Source organism: Anomaloglossus baeobatrachus (genome assembly GCF_048569485.1).
Source record: "Anomaloglossus baeobatrachus isolate aAnoBae1 chromosome 5 unlocalized genomic scaffold, aAnoBae1.hap1 SUPER_5_unloc_19, whole genome shotgun sequence".
Taxonomy (NCBI): domain Eukaryota; kingdom Metazoa; phylum Chordata; class Amphibia; order Anura; family Aromobatidae; genus Anomaloglossus; species Anomaloglossus baeobatrachus.
In genome coordinates, this window is record NW_027441794.1 from 445310 (window position 1) to 457501 (window position 12192).

Sequence of the window (12192 nt, forward strand, 5' to 3'; positions counted from 1 at the left end):
GTTCCTCGTTCCTGCAGTGTCACACATAGCGATGTGTGATGCCGCAGGAATAACGAACAACATCGTACCTGCAGCAGCAACGATATTAGAGATTAGAACGACGTGTCAACGATCAACGATATGGTGAGTATTTTTGATTGTTAGAGGTCGTTCGTACGTTTTACACGCAACGACGTTGCTAATGAGGCCGGATGTGCATCACGAATTCCGTGACCCCAACGACATCTCGTTAGCGATGTCGTTTTGTGTAAAGTGGCCTTTATAGTTGTCCTGTGGACAGATTCTCCCCCTGAGCTCTGGATCTCTGCTGCTTTTCATTTGACCACAGGCCTCTTGGCTGCTTCTCTATAATTAGTGCTCTCCTTGCTTGGGATGTCAGTTTAGGTAGACGGCCATGTCTTTGTCGTTTTGCAGTTGTGCTTTATGTGACAACCAAGCATCTGGAGATTTGTGTGAGGGGTGAACTGTTCTTAATTAGGCCACAAATATTGTGCCTTTGATTGGCAAAGTAAGAGAAGTTGGCCATTGTTTCATGTCAGACTGACCAGAGCCCTATTGTCTGTTAAATAATGATTACCTCAGCCTCTTTGACTACATAAATCATTGGAAAATTATGAAGTCAGATTGAACTGAATCAATGAGAGAACAGCCATCTCCCATCAATCCTATAAGACACAATAACCTGAAATGAAAGCTGAGGGTATAAAAAGAGCTTTGCTCCTCTCACCACATTCATTTTGCAGGACATCAGCCTAAGATCCACATTTTCAGCTGGAGGATCACAGATGTGCTTCACTGCTCATTGGTGAGCCCACAATTGTGCCTGGAGAACCCAGGTTAGGATCATTCAGTTGACTGGCTACATATCTTGCTGTGCTCAGTCATCTTTCTAAGCTTGCCGCTATCTCCTCTCAGTGGGTGCTCGTTAAAACCAGGGTTCTGCTGACTGGGATAGTTAGCTCAGGAAGCCCCGAAGTCACAAAGATTCTAATCCCTCGCGAGCCAACAGATGGATGAGACTCTGTCGCTTGTACCACCTTGTGTTCTTTCTGGAAATGTATGATACGTGTTTGCCTCTTGGTGAACAAATAAAATCTTACCAAGGTGTGGTTCCCTCACCCTGTGTTGTCTGAGTAGTGTCCTGCCCACAAGGAAGGAGTGTGGGAGTTCTGTGGGATGAGCCCTGGTCTGAGCGGTCTTTCTTAAGACAGCCAGGCCAGCGTACGACCGTACCCAATGACCCTCATGTCTCCACACCATACTCCTGCCATTTTTGGATGATTGATTGAATAGTGCTTAGTGAGATGTTCAGAGCTTTGGCTATTTTTTTATAGTCAAACCCTGCTTTACTTTTCTCCACAACTTTATCCCTGACCTGTCTGATGGGTTCCTTGGTTTTCAAGATGCTGTTTCATCCCTAATGTTCTCAAACAAAACCTGTGAAATCTTCACAAAACAGCTGTAGTTATACTGAGAAGAAATGATACAGGTGACACAATTTACTAATTTTGTGACTTCGGGAGGCAATTGGTCACTCAGGGGCATCATACTACAAGGGGCTTAATACAGATACACGTCACAATATTCAGATTTATAGTTTTAAATATTTAGAAAACCATCTATCATTTCCTTTACACTTCACAAATACTTGTTACTTAATGCTGGTATATCACATAAAATCACAAAAAAGGCATTTACATTTGTGGGTATGATGCTAAAATAAGTGGAAACGTTTCGGGGGTGTGAATACCTTTACAAGGGGCAAAATTCCTTCATGACTAAAAATATTAGACTAGTTGCCTGGATCAATGTCCCATCACAAAATCTAGTACTGATAACCTGCCATAATATACGTTTTAATGAAGGCATCCAAGCCCGCCTTGAATTTTTGTAGTCTATCAACATTTATCACATAAAGGTTCACCATATTGTCAAAGCTCTTACAGTAGAGAATCCCCATCTGTGATTATGATTGAACCTCCTTGTCATCATTGCAGGCCTCAGTTGTAAAAAGCTCACTAGAAATATCTCAGTAATGCCCCTGATATACTTGTAGATTGTAATAAAATCGCCCTGTAGCCTTTGTGTTTCCAAATGAATAACCCCAAGCTTGCTAACCTGTCCTCCTATTGCCATTTTTCCATTCCTTTATTGGTCGCTTTTCTCTGCACCCGCTCTAGTTCAGTTATGTCCTCCTCATTCACTGGAGCCCGAAATTGTGCAGAATATTGTAAGTGTGGCCGCACTAGTGACTTGTATAGAGGCAAAACTGTTCCTGTCCGGAGCATCTGTGCCTCGTTCACTGCATCCTATTATATTATCTGCCTTGGCAGCAGCTTCCTGGCACTGGTTGGTTTTCTCGTCCACCCACACACCCACGTCTTTTTCAGTGTCATTATTATGCAGTAATTTTTCAAATGTTTAAAAATAAAAGCAAGTTTAAAAATCAGCCAAAAAAATCTGGAAAGCTAAAAACCTGCAAACATACAAAAAAAAAATAAAAAAACAAAAAACCAAAACAAGCAAACCAATGAATATTATAAAATAGTCACATGCCATATGTGATGCCCTGGACTAGCCAGGTAGTCACAGATATGCAAGGGCCTAACACCTGTCCCCTAAAAAGGTGTCATCAGCCAACCTTAAAACCCTAGTCACCTCTCTCAGGGCTTGATGGACACACAAGGGGGTGTGCCCAGGTGGTTGGACACGCCCACCGAGGAGTTTAGAGAGCCTGAGGCAGGAAAACAGAGCAGTTTAGTTTTGGAGTTCAGTCAGTCTAGTCCTGAAGTTCAAGTCTAGAGGCAGGCTAGATATACTTGCCATCATCAGGTCATGATGATACTTGCCTGATGATGGCAAGTATATCTTGCTGAAACGCGTTGTGATAACAAGAGCTTTATTTTAATCTAATTGTCACGAATAAAGCATAATTATTCACAAAGAAAACTTGAGATAATAGATCTATTATTAGCGCTCAAAGGACCGGCTTTATCTATTTTCCAATCACCGTGAGTACAACAGTCCCCTCGGGCCGTGCACCGCCCTGCACCGCCCCACACAAACACCTGCCTAACCAACGGGTCCCGGGGCCATCACCCCTACCCACGGAGGGGTTAACACCTTGCTGCGCAACATCTCCCCCGGGTGCCCAGTAAACAGCAGCGGTGGTGCCCATCTTCACCACAACCCGTGGGTGGCGTCACGAACTTAACCAAACCACGGCCCCGGCCGTAAACCTACGTCCCCTCCAAAGCGCCAGTCCCCTTTCAGAGCGAAGTGACCCGGGGTCCGGAGGCGCTCGAGCCACCCACCGACGAGCCCGGATCCGAGCGTCTCGGCTGCAGCTGAGCGCGGGGCCGTACACATACATGACAAGTAAAAGCCGCTTCTTAATATTATTGGATCAAAAATCTTCATTTCGATTCCTGCAGCCCCAAAACCATGAATTGTCTTCTCCTTCATGCCATATAAAGTCTACAGTAATTATATGACTGTACAGGATTCTTTATGATGTTACATCGTCATCTTCTCCCCATTCAGGTCCCTACAATATCGAATCTCTCAGTGGAGATCTTCTATATAAGAAAATTCTCCTAATTGACCTATCAAGGATGGATAAGGACAGGGACAAGATGGCGGAGAGGATATTACACCTCACCCTAGAGATCCTCTTCCGGCTTACTGGAGAGGTGAGAGATTCTGATGACGTCACATTACATCATTCTTATCTATGGGAATAAAGGCAGCGTGACACGCTACGATATGTCTGCCGATATGTCGTCGGGGTCACGGATTCCATGACGCATATCCGGCATCGTTAGAGATATCGTAGCGTGTGACAGCTACGAACGAGTGTTAACGAGTAAAAATACTCACCTTATCGTTGCTCGTTGACACGTCGTTCATTTTCATAATGTCGTTCCTCCTTCTATGCGCCGGTTGTTCATCGTTCCCGGGGCAGCACACATCGCTCCGTGTGACACCGCGGGAACGATGAACTGCAGCTTACCTGTGTCCCGCTGGCAATGAGGAAGGAAGCAGGTGGGCGGAATGTTATGTCCCGCTCATCTCCGCCCATCCGCTTCTATTGGGCGGCCGCTGTGTGACGTCGCTGTGATGCCGAACACCCCTCACCCTTCAGGAAAAGGATGTTTGCCGCCCACAGCGAGGTCGTGGGGGAGGTAAGTACATGTGACGGGAGTTAACGACTATATTATAAAATATTATAAATAGTCACATGCCATATGTGATGCCCTGGACTAGCCAGGTAGTCACAGATAGGCCCTTGCATAACACCTGTCCCCTAAAAAGGTGTCATCAGCCAACCTTAAAACCCTAGTCACCTCTCTCAGGGCTTGATGGACACACAAGGGGGTGTGCCCAGGTGGTTGGACACGCCCACCGAGGAGTTCAGAGAGCCTGAGGCAGGAAAACAGAGCAGTTTAGTTTTGGAGTTCAGTCAGTCTAGTCCTGAAGTTCAAGTCTAGAGGCAGGCTAGATATACTTGCCATCATCATTTTCATAATGTCGTTCCTCCTTCTATGCGCCGGTTGTTCATCGTTCCCGGGGCAGCACACATCGCTCCGTGTGACACCGCGGGAACGATGAACTGCAGCTTACCTGTGTCCCGCTGGCAATGAGGAAGGAAGCAGGTGGGCGGAATGTTATGTCCCGCTCATCTCCGCCCATCCGCTTCTATTGGGCGGCCGCTGTGTGACGTCGCTGTGATGCCGAACGCCCCTCACCCTTCAGTTAACGACTTTGTGCACCACGGGCAACAAATTGCCTGTGACGCACAAACGACGGGGGCGGGTGCGATCGCATGATATATCGTCCCGTGTAAAGCAACCTTTACAGATGGACAGAACTGGAGAGTTGAGGACTCTGGAAATGTCTATAGTGAGATTTATTACTGTGTCTCTCCATAACCAGGATTACACAGTAGTGAAGAAGACCTCTAGTGAGCGCTGTCAGGCCCCTGTGTCTCAGGGATGGGGAAGACCCCTGAGCCCAATCACGGGGCCTCCACCTCACCCCCCGATACATGAGGACATCAATGACCAGAAGATCCTAGAACTCACCTACAAGATGATTGAGCTGCTGACTGGAGAGGTGACACTGCTGGGAATGCTGGGACATTATACAGTAACGCTATGAAGGGATCGGAGGTGATGATATCATTGTATGTGTCAGGTTCCTATAAGGTGTCAGGACGTCACCGTCTATTTCTCCATGGAGGAGTGGGAGTATTTAGAAGGACACAAAGATCTGTACAAGGACGTCATGATGGAGGTTTCCCAGCCCCTCACATCACCAGGTAATAGACAGGACTAAATACGCACGGCCTATAATTATCTGTATGTAAGGAATGAATTCAGTCCCTGTATGTGTCTCCTCCAGGTCTATCCAGTAAGAGGACAACACCAGAGAGATGTCCCCGTCCTCTTCTCCCACAGGACTGTAAACAAGAAGATCCCGATGTTCCTCAGGATGTGTTTCCTCCAGCTCTATCCAGTAAGAGATATCTACTCATGCACTTTCTGCACTAATTTTGTGTTTACATTTTTAGACTTTCTACTCTGGGGTTTTTTTAGCTGTATTTTCTTTGCTTCTGCTTCTTCTTCTGTTTGTTTCTAGTCCCTTCTCTATGTCGTTATGAAGGCAACTCAAAGACCTGCAGAGGGTTCATAAATACCTGGTTTCCCTAAAAATAAGCCCTAGTTGCAGGCAGGTCCAGCGTTCGGAGGAGTCAAACTGTGCAATTTCTCAGGAACCCCACTTTCTTAAGGACCTAAATCAGTTGCATTCGGTAGTTGATTGTTTAAGGACCTTTGATGAAGTCCTATGACATGATGTAACCAAAGGTCTCTTAATTGCAGGAATCTAAAAGAACTGAACAGGACACAGGCTGGCATGCAGGACTGGAATTAGGGGAAAGAGAAAGCAAACTGGGCAATTTAACAGGGCCCCCATTCTCCTAGTGGCCCCAGTGTTTATATATCGATTATAGGACTGCTTAAGAACCTTTTTGACATCAAAAAAGTTACAGCCGCACACTGAAATACCAAATTTTTAAAACTACCAAAAAATATCTAATAAAATTATTGTTGTAGAGAATGTGAACTACAGGCAAACTACCCTGGAAGGATTGGAGACACCTATAGAAGGACATTTGACACCTAGACCTTGATTCTTCAAAGCAATTATGCCAGAATTCTGTCAGAAATCACTTTTCAATCAATTATTTTGTGCAAGAGTTGTGAAAATAGATTGTACGACTAAATCCTCATGGCGCGCTGTGCTGACATCACTCGCATGTCCTTCAGCTCCCAGCAGTACAAGCAGACATGGCCTCGCCACCGCGAAGAAGCTGACTATGAAGTATGTGACTGTGGTCAGAGGAGGTCTGATGGGTGTTGGGATAGCGCAGGTAGCTGCAGCAAACGGAAACACTTTTGTTTTAGTGGACCATACTGATGACATCTTGAAAAAGTCTGCAAAAAGTATTGAAGACAGCTTGAAAAGGGTCACTAAGAAGATGTTTGCGGACAAGCCTGAGGCTGCTTCACAGTTCTTCAGCAAAACACTCTCAAACTTCATCCCAAGCACAGACCCAGCGGCCGTGGTGCACAGCAATGATCTGGTGTTGGAAGCCATACTAGAAAACTTGGAAGTGGAAAAATGCACTAATCAAGACACTGGACAAATTTACACCAGAACACACCATATTTGCCAGCAACACATTCTTATTGGCAATAACTGACATAGCCAACTCCACAACTAGGCAGGATCAGTTCGGAGGGCTGCATTTCTTTAATCCAGTACCAATGATGAAGCTGGTGGAGGTCATTAAGACACCAGTGACTAGCCAAACGACTTCTGACTCTCTCATGGACTTCAGTAAAACAGTAGGAAAGATGCCTGTGTCATGTAAGGACACCCCAGGATTCATTGTTAACCGTCTTCTGGTACCATACCTAATGGAATTCGTGCATCTTCATGAAAGAGGTCATGCATCTAAAGCCTGCTTTACATGTTACGATTAAGCATAAGATATCGTATGCGATCGTAACCGCCCCCATCGTATGTGCGGCACGTTCAATTTGTTGAATGCGTCGTACAATTTTTTCTCCCATCACACGCACTTACCCTTCCATACGACCTCGATGTGGGCGGCAAACGTCCACTTCCTGGAGTGGGAGGGACGTTCGGCGTCACATCGACGTCACGCGGCAGCCGGCCAATAGAAGCGGAGGGGCGGAGATGAGCGGGACGTAAACATCCCGCCCACCTCCTTCCTTCCGCATTGCCTGCGGGAGCCGCGGGACGCAGGTAAGATCTGTTCATCGTTCCCGGGGTGTCACACACAGCGATGTGTGCTGCCTCGGGAACATTGAACAACCTCACGTTCAATTTTTAGGAATTGAACGATGTGCGTGCGATGAACGTTTTAACGTTCAATCGCACGGAGGTATCACACGCTACAATGTAACTTACGATGCCGGATGTGCGTCACTTACGACGTGACCCCGCCGACACATCATAAAATATATTGTAGCGTGTAAAGCTCGCTTAAGGAAGACATGGATGTTGCAATGAAATTGGAAGCCCGTTTCACAATGGGTTCTTTTGAGCTTTTGGTTTAAGTTGGTCTTGATATTAGTAAATACACCATTGATGGTTGGTACCAGATAGAACCTGAAAATCCCCTTTTTGTCTCCAGTGAATTGCACAATAAGCTTGGAAAGAAGACCGGAGAAGGATTTTATAAAGGCAGATGGTTGGCCTGGCTGCACTGCAGAGCTATTTTCATAGTCTCTTGTTTGCTTTGATTACGATGACCGTTGTTTTTTTTTACATTGCATGGTTTTCTTAGCACTTATTAAAACTCTAGCGCCTTACAGTCATGATTATCTATTTCATCAACATCCTTTTGTACCGCTGATTCCAAACATTGATACGTCATAGCCATTCTACAGTCAATAATAAATGAATGTACAAAAAATAAATTGTGCAACTTTTGGAGGTTTCACGCCAATTTTAACCAACTTTGCCAAAATGGGCAGAGCTTGGCCAGAAGAAGGGTGTGATGCCACCACTTCTCTAATTCATAACAAACTGTGACGTTCCCTATATCAGAAATCTCACGCCAGTCCCTGATGTCATTTGTCAGTGTATATCACCGGTCTTGATGAATTGGAGCCCTAATGTTTATCTGCACAAACAGCAAGACCCTGCTACCTACTTTGGTTACAAAGCCTAAGGATAGGCCATCAATGTTAGTCCCGGACAAGCCCATTAAATATTTGGCATCTGTCTCTATTTTATTTTCGTCTTCGAAAAAAACCTTTTTGAAATTGTCTATGTTGTGGATCAATGTCACAACGAGATGCTTGCAGGCATCGCCAACTGTCATGGCGGCATCAGGATCTGTGGAAACTACAAATTTTGGCACTCTGCTTGCTAACATCTCTGATGCCTGTGAGCAGCGCAGGGAGATGCAGGCGTCGAACCACATAATTAGTAAGACTAGCAAGAGTTATACTCTGCTGGGCTCCTTGTTAATGTCTTTGATCACATGCTGTAGTGGAGTCAGTATCATTTGCTCCCCTTCTGTATATGCTGGCTGGACTATTCCATTAATGCCAGCTATAGTTTACCTAAACAGGTGAGGTGTTGTAATACAAACTAGTGGTTGTTGTGCATTATTGCTGTGAGCAGTTGTGGTATTAACCTTTGTTGTCTTTTTGTTTCTGCCTTCTTGCTCTTACTTTTCTCCTTGGTCTCTCACTGTTTATTTCTGTGAGTTTAAAGTGTGTCTGAATTTTGGTTTTCCTGTCAGTCTTAATCTGTATTTCCATCATACTCCTGCCCCTTCCTTCCACGTTCAGGGGTAAGCCAGAGGTTAGGGATAGCCTAAGGTCTCCTAGCATGAGGGAAAGTATAGCAGCCCCCTGTCCCTCATTATTCTACAGTCACATTGCGACATTTAATCAGATTATTTACTGTAGCACATTCCAGAGAACTGGCGCTAGGAATGGGAGATCCAAATTAACAAAGATGTAACTCTTAGATCTCGAAATTGGAAAACAGATTCAGAATAATTTGTTTCCTAATTTAATTTCTTATGTTATAGTTTAAAAAAATAAATCTACTTTCAAAATTATATCATAAAAAATAATAATTGTGTTTATTTTTAGCCGATGACTATATCAGGAGTTCAGATGGAAATCTAATATCTTCAGAATTTAAAATAGATGATGAAAGTGTCACACATGATACATATGAAGAGCATGCTGCTGTCCTAGATATACCTCCAGTCCTTCCTTGGAAAGCTCTATCATCTGATCTTTTCAAACAAGTCCAAAATTCCAATTTATTACAGAATTGTAAGCAAAATAAAAGTTACAGAAGGCATGTGGAACGTGAAAAGGCTCCTACAAGGGAGAAGCCATTTTCATGTTCAGAGTGTGGGAAATGTTTTATTCGGAAATCAGACCTTGTTAGACATCAGAAAATTCACACAGGGGAGAAGCCATTTTCATGTTCAGAGTGTGGGAAATGTTTTAGTCAGAAAATAACCCTTGTTACACATCAGAAACTTCACACAGGGGAGAAGCCATTTTCATGTTTAGAATGTGGGAAATGTTTTAATTGGAAATCACAACTTCTTGATCATCAAAGTTGTCACACCGGGGAGAAGCCATTTTCATGTTCAGAGTGTGGGAAATGTTTTAATAGGAAATCAGACCTTGTTAGACATCAAAAAAATCACACAGGGGAGAAGCCATTTTTATGTTCAGAGTGTGGGAAATGTTTTATTCAGAAATCACACCTTGTTAGTCATCAGAAACATCACACAGGGGAGAAGCCATTTTTATGTTCAGAGTGTGGGAAATGTTTTATTCACAAAATAAGCCTTATTAAACATCAGACAATTCACACAGGGGAGAAGCCATTTTCATGTTCAGAATGTGGGAAATGTTTTAATTGGAAATCACAACTTCTTAAGCATCAAAGATGTCACACCAAGGAGAAGCCATTTTCATGTTCAGAGTGTGGGAAATGTTTTATTTGGAAATCAGACCTTGTTAGACATCAAAAAAATCACACAGGGGAGAAGCCATTTTTATGTTCAGAGTGTGGGAAATGTTTTATTCACAAAATAAGCTTTATTAAACATAAGAAAATTCACACAGGGGAGAAGCCATTTTCATGTTCAGAGTGTGGGAAATGTTTTATTCAGAAATCACACCTTGTTGTTCATCAAAGATCTCACACAGGGGAGAAGCCATTTTCATGCCCAGAATGTGGTAAATGTTTTACTAAGAAATCAGGTCTTGTTTACCATCAAAAATATCACACAAAATAAACAATGTTTATGTTCTGAAGGTGGAAAATGTTATTCTCAGAAATCAGATCTAGTTAAACATGTGAAGAAGCCGCACAGGGAAGGAACCTTTTTCATGTTGTGTATAATTGAAATGTATAACTGGTAAATCAAGTCTTTGCGACCATCAGAAAACCAACAGAGCGGAGCAACCATTCTTGCTTTCAGAATTTGGCAAATGTTTTTTTCATTAATCAGGTCCTGTTGTCAGATGAGTCACACAAGAGAAGCCATCATGATGTACCATAATTCAAAGGGTTTATCCAAAACTCGGCTACAATTGATCAAGTAAGAATTGGTGAGGGAAAGAAATTTTTTCTCTCTTTTTAAACTTATCATATTTTTCGGACCATAAGACACACCTAGGTTTTGAAGGAGAAAAATAGGGAAAAAGATTGAAGGAAAAATGTGGTCATGCCGCACTGTTATGGGGGAATCTGCTGCTGACACTGTTACAGGGGTAATATCCCGTAGTTTCTAGTGCAATGTGTTTGATGACTTTTCCTTTAAATAGTGCTTATCACAAATCTGTGGCTGCCTTTATTATTTACTTAAACAGTGAAGAGCCGCAGATTAGTGAATTTTTTAAATATAATCCAGTACCAAAACTTTTGGAAGTGTCCCTAATGTCCCCGAAAAGGAACTTCCAGGTTGTGAGATCCCACAACCCTCAGTGATCACTGATAGCGTGAGCTCTACGACCCCAGCTCTGCGGCATCCTTCTTAAGTAGTTCAGTAAAACCTTAAAAAAGTAAGTGACCGCGCTGGATTAGTTGAGAGAGCAATTTCTCATGCTTAGAGCAGCTGCATAGATTTGTGCGATTCCGCTCTGCACACTGAGATCCCACAAAATGAAAATTCGAGCTCCACTTTGCTAGTAAGTTGGGTATTTCGAGAGCCATTATGAACATTTGAGAAAGGTTTTGGTACTAGATTATATTTAGATAATTCACTAATCTCAATTTACCCACTGCTTTATTTACTAAAAGCGCAGCCCCAGATTGGAGATAGGAACTCTGAAGTATATCACATTGTATATAATTGCATTTCAAAACTTGTATATTCTTCATGCCTGTCTTTCTCTATTGTTTAGATGTGATGATTTTTCCTCAGAACCTCTGGAGTTGAGGCAGAGCTGTAGACATTTCACACAAAAATAGTGAGGGGATGTCATGGCCAGCTGACAATCCAGTGGCAGAAGTGTTGGAAAATCCCAGAAATTTGCAGCACTTGTTGTTATCTGACAGTTCTCTGTTTCTGCAGCAGTGGACTCCATGACTCTGGGAAACTGTCAGTTTTTCCTCTGTTGTCAGCCTCTGACTTCCTTTATAAACTTCACCCTGGGGTGCTTTGGGTGAAGTTTATAGTTATTCCTGGCTGTGGCTTGCAGAGGTCGTCTCCTCCCGTTGTTCCAGAGACTTCTGTGGTAGCTGATCCTCAGTCCTAAGATGAGTGTTTGACTTTTGCTATGTACCTGGGCTCAGGTGGTAGCAATTGTATTTCCTCTGTATTGTTTCCATTTGTCTCCTTTAGCGTTAGTGGTGTTGACGAAGAGCTCATACGTACCATCTTTACTTAGGCCCAGATCAGGGTTTGCCTAATGTGAGGTATTCCTGCTCGGTGACAGGTGCAGAACCTATATAAAGTTGCTGAGGGCAGTGCGGGTGAAATGTATTGTCAGCGGTTACCACTTCCCCCTTTCCCTAGTGATAGGGCATTCTTTTCCCCTTCCCTTTGTATTGTAATATACGGCTCGTATAGCTTCTATCCCCAGCAGGGACAGGGGAGAATTGAATCAC

General features: G+C 43.6%; 1 protein-coding gene and 1 long non-coding RNA gene across 2 annotated transcripts in view; one reads left to right on the plus strand and one right to left on the minus strand.

The window, feature by feature from the left end:
- LOC142258946 (uncharacterized) overlaps nt 1-12192 on the minus strand; it is a 450433-nt gene that overhangs the window by 334460 nt on the left and 103781 nt on the right. The gene's annotated exons all lie outside the window — the stretch shown is intronic.
- LOC142258935 (uncharacterized) lies at nt 6834-11087 on the plus strand. Its single transcript, XM_075331489.1, has 2 exons — nt 6834-7011; nt 9249-11087. Exons 1-2 carry the CDS (start codon nt 6834-6836, stop codon nt 10373-10375), a joined length of 1305 nt encoding a protein of 434 aa, XP_075187604.1. The 3' UTR covers nt 10376-11087.

What these genes read in the sequence shown, in the direction of transcription:
- LOC142258935 (XM_075331489.1), top strand. Translation starts at nt 6,834, where the DNA reads ATGAAGCTGGTGGAGGTCATTAAGACACCAGTGACTAGCCAAACGACT. An exon ending in CGTGCATCTTCATGAAAGAG is followed by an intron (nt 7,012 to 9,248) that starts GTCATGCATCTA and finishes TAATATCTTCAG; the next exon opens with AATTTAAAATAGATGATGAA.